Source organism: Myodes glareolus, chromosome 7, assembly GCF_982192425.1.
Source record: "Myodes glareolus chromosome 7, mMyoGla1.1, whole genome shotgun sequence".
Classification (NCBI taxonomy): Eukaryota; Metazoa; Chordata; class Mammalia; order Rodentia; family Cricetidae; genus Myodes; species Myodes glareolus.
Genome location: NC_142032.1, coordinates 73,803,465 through 73,823,784, shown reverse-complemented (window position 1 = coordinate 73,823,784; position 20,320 = coordinate 73,803,465). Strand labels below are relative to the sequence as shown.

Below are 20,320 nucleotides of genomic sequence, written 5' to 3'. Positions count from 1 at the left end.
CGGATCTATCTCTCTGGGCTCAGTTTTCATTGTAAGAGGTAGATATTCTGTGACAATTAATACAGGAAGTAGGATAAGCACAACCCTGGATATTAGAGATGCTAGCTTCTCAGTAGATAATTATTATAACCCCTAAGACAGAGGACTTAATCTAAAATGAAGGACACAACTAAAGAGAAGCCCAAGTCCCCACACTGACACATAATCTGATATCTATTAATTTGTGCTGCAGCTGCCTCTGTTCTCCAAACATGTTCTCCATGCTTCTGTTCTCACAGCCTACTGGACTGGCTGGCAAAGTCTGACTCTAAAGAGAATGTCAGGAATCTTTTGACCTCTGATACATAATCCCGTTTATTTACCTGCATTTAATTGAAGACATCTGTAAGTGGTGCCACACAAAATGTAACTCAGACTTAGAAATGTCAATAAAAATGTCTCTTAGGCAGAAGTACCACTAAACCTAGCAGGGAAGTATACATCAGCAGCTACACAGAACCACACAAAATTAGAAATATAATAGAAATACGCTGCCTGGCTTGACAAGTGATAAAAGTTCTTTCCCATAAAGCTTAATGAGTGCTATTAGTCTTCAGGAATGAAAAAGGGTCAGCCCCACAGAGAGAAGTAACCGACTCTGCACACATGGTCCACTCAAGTGACAACGTATCAGATTACTGACGTAATTACTATAACCTGACAATTTCATTAGATTCATGTGGCAGTTAAATGGCTAAAACTTACAACAAAGGGACCTGGCTCATTCATGGCACTTATTATGGGAAAAGTGAAGTTTAAACTCAGCTTTGTCAACTGCAAGTCTCCCACATCTTACTGTCTCTACTAAAATTATTTTTCTGTTCCTAAAATTTGGAATGGGACATACCTATCTCTGGCTAAAACATAAGCTTCATAGTAAAATTAAACATACAGATGCTTCCAGCACCCTTCTGCCTTGGCTTTGCTTTTCCTTTCAGGCAGTGTGTAGTAAAATGGAACTGACTGAGCTCTGAGATACAGAAGGGGATTTGGGGATGGCTACTGTTCAGCAAACCATCAGGCAGCACTTGTGATGTTCCAGGCTAAAGGAAAATCAACAGAAACCCTCCTGGTATTTCCTACCAGAAAAAGGGGTGGTGACCATCTTTATTTTATCTCCTTTTATATCAATAAGTTTAATAATAAAAAAAAATGCTTTAAAAATCAAGTTGGCCAGGATGCAACACAACTTCAAATCACTAAGTGAAAAAAACTAACAGAAAATGACAATCACTCAGTTTTGATCATGATATTCTTCCTTTATACTTTTCACCAAAGATGACAGATTCCATACACTCAGCCTCAATATTTAACCAGAGTACTTAGTAAACTCTAAGTCATTTCTACAACTGATAGCTTTCAAAGGTGCAAAAACAAAGCTTTCAATCTTAAGTAGGTTCATTCAAGCAAGGAAGACTGTTGAGCACATTAAAACACAAACAGAAAACTTTGTTTGCTGTCACTTGAGCCCTGTCAAATTATGAATAAAAGACCTCTACACCTAACCTCAGCCCCACCAAGTTTATTCAGTAATCTCTCCATCCATTCACCCACCAGCCCATCTACCCCAAAAATATTAAAGTTGTGCCTACTATGTATGTACAACTTACTGCATTAAAAATAGGAACATGGGTACTCTTCTCACTGAACTTACATTTAATAGAAACTTACTCGTAAATCAGTGATTTTCAACATATGGGTCATGATCCCTTTGAGGGCTGATGGTCCCTTTCACAGGGGTCGCATATCAGATATCCTATATATCAAATATTTACAATTCATAACAGTAGCCAATACAAAGTATCAATGAAATAATTTTATGGTTGGAGATCTCTACAATGTGAAGAACTATATGAAAGGGTCACAGCATTAGGAAGGTTGAGAACCACTGATCTAAATACTACTTGGTTAGTGATGTGGACCTCTAACTCTATCCTCCTTACTAACACCCTCTACATGGAAGCAGCTCTACCTAACGTTACTGCTTTAAGCTGCATTTCTAACATTACTAATTATATTACCATGTATCACTTATTTTATCAACTACTTACAGCATTTAACACAATTATGTGCAAAACAATTAGAAAAGATAGTTTATCTATTCAAAAATATTTAAAATCTTAAATAAATATTTTACTTTCTCCAAACTGCCTTAATTTTCAAAGATTTATTCATTTTTATGTGTACAAATGTTTTGTGTGCATGTATGTCTGTGTACTTCATGCATGCCTGTGGCCCAAAGAGGACAGAAAAGGATATTTGATACCCTGGAACTGGAGTTACAGGTTTGGGAGCACCATGCAAATGCTAGGAAACAAACCCAGGTTCTCTGTAAGAGCAGCAAGTGAGCCATCTCTCTACGCCCTGAATTACCTTTAACTATGTTTGTTTTCATGTACAAAACTATGCCTCTTTACATAGCCTAACAAAATTTTCTTGCCTTTTCTGGCTCATACTTCTCATTTCTATGATCAAAAAGTATTTCCTCAACTTCAGCAGATAAAAAAATGAATAGTCTCTAAGTTTCTTATTGTTTTTTGATTTCTACTTTATTATTTAAAATTTCCTGTACTATGCTCAGTGTTGGCCACAAATCACTTCATTTAATAACCTTGTAAGTGCAATCTCCATTTTCAGATTTGACAGTTGCAGCCCAGAAGAATTAAATGACTTACCCATGGGCCACCCATGTCCCTCTCAATCACAGCACAGCATCCTTCCACTGTCATATTTTGTCTTGATTTTAAGACTGAACATTTAGAAAATGTGGCCAAACCAGGTTAGTACAGGCTTCTCTGGTCTGGTTCATTTTTCCTAGTGATGATTCAAACTAGTCATAGGCCATCACTCATCATTAAGAAGAATGGTTTCAATAATTAAATGAAATCATCATTATAAAACCATTAAAAAAAGAACAACTCTCAGTGTATAAGGAGATCAGAGATGATCTCATAAAGAATATAAGGCTATGACAGGCTGGTGGCACACACCTTTAATACCAGCAGCACTCAGGAGGCAGAGGCAGGTGGAGCTCTGTGAGTTCGAGGCCAGCCTGGACTAATCTACAATGGGAGTTCCATGACAGCCAGAGTTGTTACACAGAGAAACTCTGTCTAGAAAAACAAAAAACAAACAAATAAATAAGGCAGTAGTTCAACTCTGAAAAAGAGTATGATCTGAGACTAAGAACTGAGAAAGGGGGCCCTTAAAGTGAAACAAACAACAGAAGCAAAGAGAAAGACAAGCGTAAGACCAAAATGAAAAAAAAAAATACTAAGATTGGAGCAAAAAGGGAAGTCTAGCTTAAAAGGAGATTAAAAATTATTATAGGATTTGAGCAGCACAATTCTCTTCAGAAATCTGCTGCCTTATGTGAAAGGATGGCTTGAGAAAGCTGATTGTTAGTATCAGAGTGTGGCAAGTAAGTAAAGATACATATTAAACACTGGCTTGGCTTCAAGGCCAGCCTCAGCTCAGTGCTCTGCTGTTTCTGTTCTGACTTCTCTAAGTCTCCACACTCATCTACAAGCTTTTTTGCAACCACAGCTCACATGATTCTGGTTCTCTGAATATCTAGTAACTTTTTTTTGAATCTCACAATTTATCCCTGTCTGAGTTCCAAATGAGAACCAGGATGAAGACTAAATGAGAAAGAAAGCAAGCACTAAGAACAATGCTAGTATCAAAATGAGTGCTCAGTGCCAGGCAGGGTCCTCTACTCCTCTGGTCTCTTATCCAGGTGAAGCCTCCTTGATGACAGCTTTTGCATACCCACCTCTGCTGAAGCATGATAGTCATTTAAGCAGGGATGAAGCAACACAGGAATCATAGAAATAGAATCTAGGGGCTGAATCCTCTCTATTTACTGAGAAAGAAAATGTACTTGAAGGGACTAGTTACAAAGGTGAATAGCGCTTACCAAAAAAATGGCTATGTTCATCCCATTACTATTACTGAAAAAATGTATTGCTTTAGAACTATCATTCCTAAATTACCAAATAAATACCTGATGGAAGACCAAGCAGAGCTACTCTACTGACGATGCTAACGTGAAGATCTGAGAGCAGTCTCTTACCTCCAATGGTGAGTCGACAAGGAATCTCGTGAACTGCAGAGTCCAGTTTGAACAGGATCAATTTCATCCAGGAAAGGGGCAATAAGAAAGAACACACAAAGAAAAAACATCATACATTTTTCCAGCAAGAGCATTTGAAGCCAAAGTCTGTACAAAGATAATATTTTCCATAATATTATAACCCATCCAGAGCACAGATAGTTCAACTCAGCCCATAGAAAGTACTCAACTATTTGAATTAGTTTCCATAAACAACCCTAAATATTTGTGTGAAAGCAAATACAGGATAATTAGTCCTAAAATGGTTTCATTTTTAAGTTTTATCTCACAACCTCCGAACATAAAACAAACAAACAAAAACAACCGTTAAGAAAGGAATCAACAATCTTTCTGATCCTAAATGTAGACCAAGGTTTGGTTAATGCCAAGAAAAGGTGGAAATGCACAATTCACGACCCAGCGGAGAGAGTGGCATCCCCACATTTTGGCACTTCTGCTGTCTTGCATACTCTATCATCTCTCTTCATCCCATATTCCTTCTTTCAATTTGTCCTATCTCTCTTTCTCCTACCTCCCTATTATCACAGGGAATACAAATCATTTCTATTCTCTCTGTAAGAGCTAGGGATTTAGTAAGAATGCTAGGTTATCCTGGAGGAGGTCTTGGGTTTGAGCCCCAAAACTGAGAGAGAAAGGGACTGAAATATCAGTCAAATTATATATCTGAGATTTCCTTCTACATCATTGGAAAAAGCTGTAGGGGTAAGTAATAGAATTGAATAAAACAAACTTCATATTAAACCAATGAGTGTAAGGGATAAAGACAGAGGACTCCTTCATATATGGTTAGCACCATTCAATGTTTAGTTTTCTAAAAGAAACTTCCCTTGATACAGTTTTTTTAAAGTATCAGCTACACCCTCCCCGAACTATAAAATATAATCCTAACATAGCACTGGGCGTGTCAAAGCTACCAGCATAATCTAGGCTCTTGATTGCAAGATTCATTAAAATACAGAGACTATGAATTTCTTTAATAACAAATAATTCTATTGCTAGAACTTTTCTGAAAGTACATGGCATACCAAAATGTTGTTTTCATAATGCTAGTATGGCACAATTTTTTTATAGTAATGCAGATTTCATGGTCTTGATGTCTTTTGCAATAGCTCAGACTAAAAAAATAAATACACCTCTTCCCCAAAGCAGAAAGTGCCCAGTTGAGATACTAGATCAATTTAATAACGGAGAGCAACAGGGAACAGCAAATGTTTATTTTTAGGACAGAACTTTGATATTATAAGGTTTCTATTCTTTATTCCTATATGTACATATAAACTATGCAATATGCATATTTTGGCAATTTGTAAGCAACCCCACCCAAGTGTAGTAGCAATTGATGCGTCAACCAAGATAGCAGTCAGTTTAAATAACAAACAAGAACTATGTAAAGGCTGTCTAAGGAAGCTAATATCTTCTTGAGGCCCAACAACTTACACACACACCCTAGCATGTGTATTTGTAACAAGCACAGTTAACATTAGTGATGACAAGTTTTCAAAATAAGAAATTTGAAATGCTCATCATGGTTAGACTGCCAAAATATGAAATGTGTAAGTTTTCAACCTTAAAGCAGTAAAAACAGATTAATAAATCACAAGACACATACATACTATTCCTAGGACATGAAAAAGATTTCAAAAATGTTTCCTCTCCATCAGTGAAGCTGGTTGCTTTGTTCCACTTCAGTCAGCTATGAGTTCAGTAGTTTGGGATCTCACTGGCTCTACATACTCAGCTGAGTCACTTAAATCATAGTGCCTCTTTTCTTTTTAATCTGTAAACCAACTTCAGCCCACCACTCCCAAGCTGTGCCCCATGAATGCCAAGTTCCAAAGACACTTACTTCTGTGATTTCAGGTCCAAATAGGCTTAGTAATGCTGTAAGCTACAGCTGCCTAACCTCACTTTGCCTTACCAGAATTACAAGGAATACTGACCAAGGACTCTCCGAACTCTCACATTCACAGAAAGTTTGACTTTCATTTAAGATAGTGTTTGCAAAGTTCCATGATAAGGAACTTGTACTTGCTTAAATTTCATGTAAGCCCTATCGACACTGCACAGAGCATGTTATACAGCTAAAATTTATGTTTTGTTTTCATTCTTTTTTTGTTTCTTTTGTTTGTTTTTCAAGACAGGGTTTCTTGTCCCTGTTTTGTCCCTAGCTGTCCTGGAACTCACTCTTTAGACCAGGCTGGCCTCAGACTCACAGAAATCCACCTGCCTCTGCTGGGATTAAAGATCTGTGCAACCACATCTGTCAGATTTATGTTAATTTTTACAAGGAAAATTACTTCTAAATTTCTCCTACAAGGGCTCCAAAAAAATCATGAAAACCACAGATGAGAGATCCTATCTCAGAACCACTTGCTGGAGTGTAAGGACCACACACCAACTGCTCCTCCACACACATGTAACATACATACAGAATTCAAACCACGGGCTGGAGTATGAGTGAGGACCACACACCAACTTCTACTATACACACATGCGCACACACACACACACACACACACACACACACACACACACACACAGAATTCAAACCACCTGCTGGCGTATAAGTGAGGACCACACACCAACTGCTCCTCTACACACATGTACAACCACACACAGAATTCAAACCACCTGCTGGAGTCTGAGTTAGGGTCACACACCAACTGCTCCTCTACACACATGTAGAACCACACACAGAATTCAAACCACCTACTGGAGTCTGAGTTAGGATCACACACCAACTGCTCTTCTACACACATGTACAACCACACACAGAATTCAAACCACCTGCTGGAGTCTGAGTTAGGATCACACATCAACTGCTCCTCTACACACATGTACAACCACACACAGAATTCAAACCACCTGCTGGAGTGTGAATAAGGATGCCTTAGAACTGCTCCTCTACACACATGTACAATTACACACACAAAATTCAAATTAACCTTGAAAAATGAGACACCTTCCAAAAATCAGAATAAAATAAATTGAGGATAAACAGAAAAATCACAAAACCTACAAATCAAAATTAGCATTTGTTATTATTTATTTTCTTAATGACTGACAGTCTAACTGGAGTAAGAAATCTCAATATAGTTTTGATTTGCATTTCTCTGATGGATAGTGAGGTTGGAACATTCTTTCATGTTTATTGGCCATTTGTATTTCTTTTTTCACAAATTGTCAGTTCCTCAGTCCATGCTTTGATTAGGTTGTTTGTTTCCATATTGTTTAGAGGTCTTTTTTTTTGTATATTCTAGATATTAATTCTCTGTCAGACAGATATCTGACAAAGACTTCCTCCAACTCTATGAGCTGCCTCTTCACTCAATTAACTACTTCCTTTCCTGTATAGAAGCTTTTTATCATGAGGTCCCATTTGTCAATTGATGGTCTTACTTCCAAGGCAACTAGGATCCTGTTCAGAAAGTCCTTACCTATGCCTCTATCTGGTTTTCTCTATATTTTCTTCTAACACTTTTGGAGTCCCAAGTCTTACATTGAAGTCTCTGACATTTGAAGTTACTGTTGTGAAGGGTGAGAGGTAACACATTAATTTTTCTTCTATTAGAGATATCCAATTGCCAACAACACTGTTAACAAAGTTGTCATTTCTCCAATGTGCATTTTTGGATCTTTGTCAAAAATCAGACAATTTGAGCTTGTGCTGATGTGTGTGGACCTTTTGTTCTGGTCCATAGATCAGCTTGGCCTGTTTCTGTGCCAGCATCATGCTGTTTACTTACTATGCCTCTGTAATGGAATCTGAAATCATCAGTATTCTCTTTCCTCAGGACTGCTTTGGCTATCTTTATGTTTCCAAATGAATTTGAAGATTTATTTTCCTATTTCTGTGAACAATGGCACTGGAATTTTGATGGGGATTGCACTGAATCTGTAGACTGCTTTCGGTTAATACAGCTACTTTCACTATTTTAATTCTTCCAACCAATGAACAGGAGGCCTTTCTGGTTCATAGTACCTTCTTCAGTTTCTTTCACCAGCATTTTAAAGCTGCAGTGGTCTTTCTATGCTGGTAGGAATGAAAACTAGTCCAGTTTCTGTGGAAATTAGTATGGACATTTCTCAAAAAACTAGAAATAAAGAGTCACACATGGTGGCACATGCCTTTAATCCTAGCACTTGGGAGGCAGGGACTGGCAGATCTCTGGGTTCATGGGTAGCCTGACTGTTTCAGGACAGTCAGGGCTACACAGAGAAACCCTGCCTAAAAGAAAAACAACAAGAACAAACCCACAAGAAATACATCTAGGGCTGGAGAGATGGCTCAGTGGTTAAGAGCATTGCCTGCTCTTCCAAAGGTCCTGAGTTCAATTCCCAGCAACCACATGGTGGCTCACAACCATCTGTAATGGGGTCTGGTGCCCTCTTCTGGCCTGCAGGCATACACACAGACAGAATATTGTATACATAATAAATAAATAAATGTTAAAAAAAGAAATACATCTATCACATGACTCCAAAGAAACATATTGCAAAGACACTTATGCATCAGCATTTATTGCAATACTATTTTAAAGTTCATTTTTCTTATTTCCTAACTAGAATGTGCAAGATTCTGCCTTACTCACTGAGGCATCTTATACCATAAGGACAGAAACACACAGGAAATTAAAACGTTCCTATGATTTGGTGAATAAAGGAATCATGTTCTTCCACAAGCCAGGAAAAGAAATATGGAAGTTATTCTAAATGTAAATTTTTGAGCTGTTTCTAGAACAACTGCCATGTAAGAGTACAGAAATATATGCACCAAAATTTATAAACCAATGCAAATATTCTGTATTTGGACATGTTTATGGCAAAATTATTCTCTGAATATTTCTTTACTTTTTTAATTAAAAATTACAAAAAAAATTGACTACTTTTAAATCATGCAAGCACTTGCCTAAAATTATTTGGCATACACAATGAACAGCAAAAATACAAACATTCCCTGTTTAGACTAGGAATCAGTGGGTAGTGATGTTCACTCGGTAAGTTCCTCAGATTTGATAAGAAAAGCGATCTAAACAGAAAGCCTGAAGACAAATGGCACTCGCAACAAGAGTGAGTATTCCTATCGCATGAGCTTTGCACTCGCTAAAACGTGCTTAACTCATTATAGGTAAATATCTTAATGCTGGCTCAGAAAATTAAAAGCAGAGTTTATTTATTATAGGAAGACAACTGTCAAAAGCTTTTGACATCATTCAAATTTTCCTTTTTCTTCCTGAGCAGCTTACAATTTGACAATTAAATTCTCTCTCCAGTGTTTCTTAAAAACTGTCAACTCTGAGGCTCATTCACTGGCCAAAGCTCCCTGGCCTTCAGTACTGTGCCTTTCTTCAAACTCTGGCAAAACATTTTTCTAAACTGGAATAACAAACACAAAGTATGTGACTGACTTTAGTAACCTAATAGAGCTAATTTATCAAAAGGAAAGAACAAGTCCAAGTCTAAGCAAGTTCGGCCACTAGTAGACACCCAGAGATGCCTTTTCTTCCTCCTTCTCCAGACCAAGGAAAGAAAAAAAATACACATATAAAGCTCACAAATGGTGCTCTTTACATGTTTCATGTGCTATAACAGGATGAGTCAAAATAGCATAAAAATTAGAGACCAAAATTACCTGTGATGAATCATATTCCCCCCCAGAATAAATAAATTAATACTAAAACTCAAAACTAGGGCTGAGGGTTTAGCTAAAATCCATGAGGTCCTGGGTTCAATTCTCAACACTACAAGAAAATAAGTAATCAAATAAAATAAAACATGTGACCTTTCAATTCAAATGAATACATTAATGTAAACGGAAAAACAAAACAACAAGAAATTAATTCTACTTGCCAATGCTGACTGAACTGACCAGAAGTCTCATTTATTTGCTCCTGACCTTACTGAGCAGGCCGGGGATCTCCTGTCAAATGAGTAAGCAGCAAAGCAGACTGTTTTTAAGAAACAACTGGAGAGAGGAAAAACCAGTGGTTGCCAAGCTGTAAAGCACTCAGGAAGAAAACGGTGGTCTAGATATCTGTGACAGCCTGATGACCCCTCGTACAGATGTACGCCATCATCCATCCACAGCTCTACAGGGACGATCTTATTTTACCCCCCACAATAAACACTGTTGCAGAACTCCCTCCTCCACACTGCTAAGGAGGGAACTTAAAAGTAAAAACAGCTGAAGGACTGGGAACTCTCTTAGAGCCTCATGGGAAATGAGTGGAGGCTATGGTTTAGTCAGTGTTGTCAGACAACTGAGCAGTTTACACCTTACCCTTGGTGTTCCTCAGCTCATCAACATGCAAACCCAAACACATGGAATTATAACTGTTACCACCTCATACCACCAACCCAAACAAGTTTTCACTGAACACATTTACTCTCAGACAACGTGGTTCATCAAGAATTACTATCGGGGCTGGGAAGGTTCTTGAAGAGAACCCAGGTTCAATTCCCAGTACTCACATGGTGGTTCACAACCATGCACAGAGGATCTGATACCCTCTTCTGACCTCCATGAGCACCAATGGCGCACATACATACATGCAGGCCTGCAAAACACTCACACAGATAAAATGAACAAATCTAAAAGAAAGCAGAACTGGCTCCCACAAGTTGTCCTCTGAACTCCACTTAAACATCACAGTTCATGCACTACAATCTACCCTCTCCTCTCTCCCACCTGCCTCTAATAAACAAATAAATGTAATAAATCTAAAAAACAGAATTATCCTCCATTTCACACCAAACAAGCTATTTCACATCTTTCATTTCATTTCCTTCCTCAGCTTTCAGAAAACAACAGAAGCGGCACAACTACTGGCAAGTTACTGTCCTTAGGTAAGTTATACCCGACTACACAGAGCTCAGGCACAAAGCTATTCCAGAACTTCAGGATCTCAATCAAATGATGGTTAACATGAGAAACAGAAAGTGCCTGGGTGCTAGAGAAAGAGCTCATAGCTTAAGAGCATGTACTGCACTTGAAGAAGACCAGAGTTCAAATTCTCAAAGCAACTGTAAAAATAGCGAGTGTTTAGTTGTTTTGCCAGGGCGGAAACACATAGAAAATGAATGCAGTGACAGTAAGGCTGTAATCAAGTGGACAGGGAAAACTGTACTAGAGTCAGGAGGTGACACCAGTCTAAGAGATCGTAAATTAGCAGGAACAAACAAAAGCCAGAAGAAGCAAATAACTTTAATAAGACATATTATAAATAGCTATTTTTTTAAACATTTGTTTTTATGTCTACGGGTGTTTCGCTTGCATGCATGCCTGTGTACCAGATGCATGTAGAGCCTACAGAGACCAGAAGAGGGCATCAAATCCCCCTACTAGAGGTAAAGGTGTTTGTGAGCAGCCATGCAGGTGCTGGAACTCAAACCGAGGTCCTATGGAAAAGAAGTCAGGGATTTTAATTGCTGAGCCATTTCTCGAGCCCCAATATTTACTTATTCTTATCCTTTTACTCAGCTTATAAAAAAACAAACATTTTTAAAGGTTTATTATTCTTATTTTTAATTATATGCATGAAAGTTTGCTGTGTGTGCTTGTCTAAGGAGGTCAGAAGAGAATATTGGATTTTCTGTAGCTAAAGCTACAGTCCCTTCTGAACTACCTTATATGGGTGCTAGGAACTGAACTCAGGTCCTCTGGAAGACCACTTACTCCTAACCACTGAGTTATCCCTTCAGCCCCAAGACACAAGAGCATATAAACTATGACTGATTTATAACATACATAAAACATGTTTTAACAGTAACGTAACAGTACAAAAAGGGAACAGACAAGAGAAACTAGAGATACACAGAAGTAATACTTTTTTGCATCTACAAGGAACGAAGATAGTATAAATCTGAAATAGACCCTGTAAAGTAAAATTCACAGAATAAGTTCTAGATTGGGCACTTTCAAGATATTTTTATAACTCAGAAATTTAAGTTGAAAATCTTAAAAGGATTAACTGTTATACAAGAAAATAATCATGCATTACAAAAGAAAACAGTAATGAATTAGAGGAACAAAATGACGGAGATGGAAAGAGATGGAAAATGCAGGTCAACTCTATCAAGCCTTCTGGGCTTTGTTTTCTGTTGCCTACCAAGTTGGTTTTCCTAAGTAACTAAATTATTCTATACATATTTTTAATTCTTCCTAGATTGTCTTAGCTCATTATCAAACTTTTTAGTAAGTCAAGACACACAGTAAAGCACTGACAGATGAAATGGCACAAAGGCTGAGATCTGGAACAAAATAATCCAAAACAAAACAAACAGCAAAGGCATGAAAGGGAGACAAAAATAAAGATGGCAGCATGCTGAGAACCACTGAAATGGAGAATGGCATTAGGGTGTCTAGTGCTTCCAAAACAACTTTTAAAAGAAGTCTGGCTCCTAACTAAATCTACACAGCTCATTCGTTCTCTGTCACCTGACACACAGCCGATGCTCTGACCATACTAAGCTAAGGAGTGGGTCCTCAGGCACACTGGTAGTTCGGCCTGCACACCGCTGACCATGCTCAAACTGTTGCCAGGAACACCGTCCTCTCCCTCAGTCCAGATACACTCCTACTCATCTGCCGACGCTTGGTTCAATGTCACCTCTGCACCTGTTTGTGCCTTTATTCCAACACATCACTGTCCCACTGTGACAACTGTAGATTCTCTCTCACTTAATGCCCACAGCCTGAGATATGGAGCCTCTCTCAACAAGTGCTTGTTAGATGATGCTATCTGCAATAATCTCGAAGGGATAAGCAGTAAATGTCTGCTGACTTAGACTGGAGAACAAACCCCTAATAACGCCACTTTCAGGTTCCCAGTGAGAGAACTGTGTAAGAAAACTTCTTGAATTTACAATTATTTTTTTATAAAGGATTTAAAATGCAAGGTCTGAATCCTTTCCACAAAAGCTCAGTAACAGACACTTCAGAGTTATCAGCTCTACTTGGCAGCTAAAATACATTGTCTTTTTTTAGAATCAGGTCAATACAAGGAAAATGGTTAAGAGACAGTACCTCAGACTTTCCACATTCAACAGGTGTCTCCTTGTGAATGGCCACTTGATACTTGATATATAAAGAATGGGACTGGTTGAAGGATGACTTGAACTCTGGATCCTCAAAGGAGGCAGGTACTAGCCTCACCTTCAGAGCAAGGGAAATAGAAGCCAATGCTATTGAACCAACACTACCTGTCGACACGCTTCTGAAGATGAGGCTAGAGGAAGATCTCCACAAACCACCTCCAAAGTTCAGCCCAGGATTTGCCATGAAATTGCAGGAATGGAGCTAAGTGGAACTAGGCCTGAGTGCCAACTTTCTACCAACATTCATGGAAAACCTTTAATTCCTAAGAGCCAATTTGTTTCTGCTTTGGTTTTCCTCTACCAACCAGCTGTGCTGTCGCATACACTAGTCGCTACTGTTACCAACTTCTGCCACCTCTACTGAATGAAGTGCTTTAGGCTTTTTTCATGCCCCACACTTTTTTTAATCATCTGCTATATAAAATTAAAAGTGGACAAGGATTCTACTAAAGGTCTCTACAGTCTTCCTTTTCCTACACATCTTTTATGTAAGGTATTCCATTAATAAAGAAGAATTGAGCTGCTATGAACTCTTTCTAGAACTTTCTAACATGGATGAAGCATAGTAACACACCAGGCCAAGTACACCTTCTTCTCCTGCGTCTTGAACTTGAAGCTCCACCACTATTTATAGATAAATGTGTTCATACACAGCAGCTTTGAATAAAAGCAACTTCGCATGTGACTTTCCACTTTGAAATTATGTATAACTGGCACTTAACATGACAACAGTGAATTCACATTTACAGAATGTCCACTCACTCACTCTTATCTTTGTGCAGATAAGCTACAAACTCGATATAAACAAAAATAAAGTATAATTAAACCAAGATCTCATACTTGGCCTGCTGACCTGGCTCACAGTTGGTTTATCAGGTGGATCCTTGTGAATAACCATCTGGTAACGCTTATAGACCTGGTAAGACTCCTGAAATGTGGCTTTGAACTGAGGACTTGGTGGAGAAGATCTCACCACCCTCACCTTCAGAAGGGGTTAAAAAACAATGTTTATTCATTCATTCATTGATTCACTTCTGCAGAATATGCAGTAACAGAAACTCCCAATAAGAAAACTATGTTTCAACAAATATTAAAGCATAAACATACATTTTAACATTAAAAATCAATTGTTAGTAAATGAAGAAAAAGTTATTGCTACAATATACAGTCTACTTAAAAAAAGCAATAGAGGATGCCCTGTATATTTAAGTCTCATCTCTGACTAATTACATATATCTATTTCTTCTGTGAACTGACAGGTCCTTCTAGCACTGATAACACAAACACTCTTTAATTTTAGTTGTCCACAACTTAATAAAAGTCAATCGGTCAGAATTACTAAGAACTGTAGCTAGACCTTTGGGCAGGTTTATTCATCATCATTAACTATAAACCTACAACTAACCTATAACTATAAGAGCAGCTCTCACACAGTGTGTGTACTTCACTACACAGCAAAATGCAGACTCTCAGGTTTCCTTTACACTGTGATGATGTCAAAAACAAAACTTTCGGGGCCTTAAATGAGGATAAATTAAAAATGGTAACTGTGCACAGGACTAGCTGACATTTATCCTATTAATTACTAACCAAAATTTGGGAAAATTTGTTACTAATAAACAGTAACAAAAGGAAATTAAATGTACTACAATAAGGGCGTAGCTGGGCACTTCATGTTGGCAAAGGAAAGAGTGATACCCGGCGGCTAACAAACCCCTCCACCCTGGGTACCACCATGTTAAAATGTAAACACTGATACCTACAGAACTATTTCTAAGGTGAGGTTGGCTCCCTGAATAAAGTTCTTATGATCAAACGATTAAAACCTCTTCTTAAAGTATTTTAAGTAGTACAGTCAACTCTCTACAATTCTGGGAGGAGGAAATTCAATACCTGTATCAACGTAGCAAGGAGTTATAATAATCAAAGTTGTTAAAATTTGTCTGAAATATATCTACAGTGAACCGTTTAAAATTTCTGTGTGTCTGTGCGTGTGCAGTACATGCTATGTTCGGCAGGCCAAATGTAGCTCCATTGCTGTACATCTTAATGCCTCTCACTAAACCAGAAGCTCACCACTTTGGCTAGGTGGTGAGCAAAACTAGGGTTACAGGCATACACAGCCATGCTTTTTACATGGGTGCAAGACATTCGAACTCAGGTCTTCACTCTTCCCCACTGAGCCATCTCCAGCCCATCAAGATTAGCATTAATATCCTTAGATAACATTAAGCTAAAAATTCAATCAAGTATAAGTATATTTTAAATTAAAATATTAAAGTTAATATTTTAATCTCGTGTTTAATGCCTTAGAAAATAATTCCATTATATATAATTAACATTAAAAGTTCGAATTTGTTGTTGAAATATGAAACAATTTGGGAAAAATGGGACTGTAGAATAAAAAATTTTTAGATAAATTCGCTAGGATTTTTGTTTGGTTGGTTTGTTTGGTTTTTTGAGACAGGGTTTCTCTGTGTAACAGATCTAGCTGTCCTAGAACTCACTTTCTGGTAATTGTGTTGGCTAGTTTTATGTCAACTTGACACGAGTGATCTGAGAGGAGGGAACATGAATTGAGAAAAATGCTTCTAAAGATCTGGCTGTCGGGCATTTTCTAAACTAGTGACTGATGAGGGAGGATCCAGTCCATTGCAGGTGGTGCCTTCCCTGGGGTTCTATAAGAAAGGCGGCTGAGCAAGCCATGGGGAGCAAGCCAGTAGCAGCACCCCTCCATTACCTCCGCATCAGCTCCTGCCTCCAGGTTCCTGCCCTGTTTCAGTTCTTATCTTAACTCTCTTTGATTATGAACAGAGTTAGCCACACAGACCCTATACCCCCAGCTTGCTCTGAGGTCACAGTGTTTTGCCGCAGCAATGGAAACCCTGACTAAGACAGTAGTGTAAGTAAGTTCAGGTTTACAGAGGTGACACTGGCGCTACCTTGATCAAGACCTAGGTTGGAAAATTATAATAAAACTCATTTACTTATATGATATAAACTTTTACCATTTTAATTTTTAAAATAAAATTGACTTTAAATGTTTTTGTATTTGTAAACTACTTAACTGCAACCAAGTAACACAAAAGATGAGAGTACCCTGCTTAATAACATGCTACAACTGAAATTTTTTAAACAATTTTAATAATAGTTGCCTAAAATATTTTCAAAAGGTCTTAAAGAATTTTTTCAAATACCAGTTGACTTACTATAACATAAATGCTAAATAATAAAATCTCAACAGGTAACTATCAGTACAAAGAAAATAAATACTCAACACAACACAACAGCCACAAACCCCTCCAAGTACCTCTAACTTGTGTGATGCATTCTCTGGTAAAGATTCAAAAATTAAATCTTCAAGTGACTTGGGCTGATTGGATTTAGCCTTTGGTAACAAAGATGCTGGCTGACCTTGAGCCTGGAAACCCTCAAAGGCTCCAGCTGAGTTTTGCTGCATGAGTTTTAACCTTTTCCTTTCTTTCCGCATTTCCTTTGCTTTTCGGCATGGAGGCTTACTCAAATCAGCCCCTTTACCTAAAAAGAATGCCAAAATATTAGAGAAATACACTTGACCCTAGAAATGTCTTTTCAAGTCTTATAGACTAGCCAATCCAGAGTTCACACTGAAGTTGCACAGGATCATTAAAACTCTACCCTAGACACAGGAGCAGTCAAAAAGGGCAAACAGTCCTACAAACTTCTCAGCGCAGTTCTGTTACTAAAGGCATTTGTTCACTCACTCCTCCATCTATTTTCATATTTTAAGTATCTGCCCATTTTTCTGATTGTGCAATAGGTATCTACGTGAAGGATCTTCTGCCTCGCTGGGACATTTCTAGGAACATTTTTTAATCTAGAACAATCTGGTGAGTAATGGGCGTGTTGTTTCTTTTAATTAAGAAGAATCCTTGCTCATTTTAACATATCTGTAACTCCAAATAGTGCTCACAAGTTCAGGTTAATGAATTTTGTTATAATTAAAAGAGCTAGTAATTAACTGATAGCTCTTTAAAACTATCTGGGTATAGTTCACCCCTTTAAGTCCAGCACCTGGGAGGCTGACATGGTGGATATGTTAGTTCCAGGCCAGCCCCTTTTTCATGGCTGATTCTAACCAGGACTACACGATCAGACCATGTCTGAGAAAGGGTAGAGGAAGAACCCACTACTATCAAGGTACAATAAAAGACAGTGGAATGCTGATCCATAAAGGAGAATTCCATAGCACACCCTCTTCTCCTAAGGCCTACAAATCCTTGGGGAGAGGCTGGAAACATTAAAAAGCCAGTGGCTGTGGATGACTATAAAAAAACTGTTTTCCAGACACAACAGGGCAGTTACACAGGGGAATTCACAGCAGATGAGACAGCATGTGCATGACCGATCCAAGATCAGGCCACACAAGAATTTCACCATAGGGAAGGGAGGTGGACACAAAGTCTCATCTTAAGCTAAGGAGCTATTGGCAACTGATAGCTGCTGGGAGTGGGAAAAGTCACTTTTAAGGTATGTGCATCTGTTGGGTTGATCACCCTCCAGTGAAAGTCACACATCCAAGAATATATGGGCAGCACAAATTGGATTGGGTGGGTTTAAAAGGGGGGAGGCACAGTTGAGTGAGTTGAGGAGGAGGAGGGGAGGGGTGAATATGATCAAAATGCAGTGTAAAAAAATCCTCAAAGAATAAAAACGAGAAAAGAGAATAAGCTGAAATCAATTTTTAGGTTTTTTGGGTTTTATAATTTTTTTCAGCTTTTTATGAATGACCATATATGTCATATTCACACTAATTCATTCATAGGACTATTCTTATATACTGCCAGATCGTGTAATCCCTGCCCAACTCCCCCAAAACAACACAAGAAAACCTAATCAGTCTCTAGGCATAACTACCAACTTATACAAAATATACACTACCTGGCTTAGGACCAATATGAACTTTGATTGAATGCGATGGTTCACCAGAACCCAACTTCTCCTCTATAGCTTGTGGATGAATTAATTCCTTAGGTCCTTCCTTCTTTAAACTATTTTCCTTCTTCTTCTCTTCGCTCTCTATGCCTCCTTTGAGGTCACTGCTGAGTGTTTTAAGATCACACTTTATATCCAACTTGTTTATTAATGCAAAGTCACCAGCAACAGCATCCTCCATTGTAGAATCCATGGGCTCATCTACAAAGGAGAATAAAATGAAAGCCCATCATCAGCTATAAAATTTGACACATTTTAGATTAGTAGAACTGTAAGTAACTGGGTTGCTGCAGTGTGTCTGCCAAATCCACTCTCCTGCCTTCCAAAGCAAGGGAGCTATACCTAAGACAAACCACTCTAGCAGAAGAATGGACCTCCAGTAATTGTGCCAGCTGTGGTCAAGCTCCCAATGCTGGACACCCAACTGGTCTAGCTAATTTTGTCTTTAAGAAAATTATGACCTAAAATTTCAACCCTTTCCCTTTGGCCTGGTGATTATGTCACCTCCTATGAAATCAGTTTTAGAATCAAGTCAGAAGCACATAACAAGTTAAACAAGGAGCCAAATGTATAGGTCACATGAAAACATAGGCAATCATCAATTTACATATGGACTGTAATTTCTGGACACCAAAAAATTTTAAAACATTTCTTATAACAATGTACATATAATATTCCACCAGAGCTATACCAAAACTATTTCCAAGGCTCTAATCAGCACTTAACCTCTAAAACCAAGCCTTCTAGCCTCTTTGCTGACCCCAGCTAAGCCAATTCTACTCTAAGTTGTCTAATCAGGACAGTGCAGGAAGCCAAAGAATTTACCTGCTAGGCCAACCATTGTCTCTCCAGTGATTAAGACCGTGACCATGACACATTTAAAACCTACTTGTGGAATAAATGAATAAGCTAAGAATGAATGAATAAACTAAGATTCCCAGGATTAGAAGCTTCTATAGTGACATTTTGTTTTGTCTCTAACAAATAAAGCTTGAAGAGTGCAAACCTAAGCCACTAGTTAGCCATAAAGGCCAGGTAGTGAAGGCACACACCTTTAATCCCAGCACTCGAGAGACGGAGGCAGGAGACCTCTTTGAATTCAAGGTCACCCTGGGCTCTGCGAGATTGAATCTGTCTAAAAGAGAAACAGCTCACACAAAGGTGATCCCAGCACTTGGGATTCCACACCTTTAATCCCAGCACTAGGGAAGTGGAGACAGGAATGATATGGCTGAGCAAAGAGAGAAATATAAGGCAGGAGGAGACAAGAGCTCAGTGCACTCTGAAGTTTTGTGGAAACAGATGCAGTCTGAGAATTCAGTCTGCGGATTCGTAGAGGCAGGACTGCCCTTCAGTCTGAGCACTGGTAGAGGTAAGAATTCTCTAGTGGCTGCTCTGCTCCTCTGATCCTTCAGTTTCCACCCCTGATATCTGACTCTGAATTTTTATTATTATTAAGACCAATCAGAATTCATGCTACAGCTGTCACAAGGACATCACTAGAAGCAAGTCAGATGTGTTATCAAAGCGTCTGAATAACAAATATTTCAGTTTAAAAAGTCACAACATCTTTCCAATGATCCTCAATTTTCCTTCAAAGACAGGCTCTGCTAGTATGTACTTCCTACATTTGAAGGGTCTAGTGAGACAAATGGTAGTGTCACTAGTGTCATTAGCTTTACAATATTAGTATAGGATTACGTTATACCAGTCTCCTTCCCCACCTGACCTGAGTTAGACATGTGAAAATGGGAGCCTAGGAGAGATACATTAGAGAAAATAGTTTCCAGACCAGATCTTTTCTTACCCTCACAACTGCCTTTCGAAATCTCCCCTTTAGCCAGAAACTTCAGCATTTTTTTCAAAACTTTCTTGTGAGATTTTGATGGTTGAAACTGTAAAGGGCGACACCTAGAAAAGCAAGCAAATATTTTAAAAGCTTTTAGTGAGGTCAGTTTAGGACAGTACATTGTAGACTGCAGCAAATTTCATGTCTGGGTTTTTTTTTGTAAGATGTGATTTAAAGCAACCTCTAATCCTACTCCAAAACTCTAAAATTCACTGTAAGTACAGTTA

General features: G+C 38.3%; 1 protein-coding gene across 14 annotated transcripts in view; it reads right to left on the bottom strand.

The window, feature by feature from the left end:
• Nucleotides 1-20,320, bottom strand: part of Ate1 (arginyltransferase 1) — a 116,033-nt gene that overhangs the window by 80,666 nt on the left and 15,047 nt on the right. For 4 of the 14 annotated variants that reach the window (XM_048455134.3, XM_048455135.3, XM_087908380.1 and 1 more), the window contains exons 4-9: nucleotides 20,052-20,155; nucleotides 18,191-18,445; nucleotides 16,581-16,807; nucleotides 14,124-14,252; nucleotides 13,200-13,328; nucleotides 4,115-4,147 (exon numbers count right to left, since the gene is read on the bottom strand). In XM_048455134.3, coding sequence (XP_048311091.3) covers nucleotides 4,115-4,147; nucleotides 13,200-13,328; nucleotides 14,124-14,252; nucleotides 16,581-16,807; nucleotides 18,191-18,445; nucleotides 20,052-20,155 — 877 coding nt within the window. The remainder of the gene's footprint in view (nucleotides 1-4,114; nucleotides 4,148-13,199; nucleotides 13,329-14,123; nucleotides 14,253-16,580; nucleotides 16,808-18,190; nucleotides 18,446-20,051; nucleotides 20,156-20,320) is intronic. The other 10 variants (XM_087908379.1, XM_048455139.3, XM_048455144.3 and 7 more) reach the window with 3 other exon arrangements.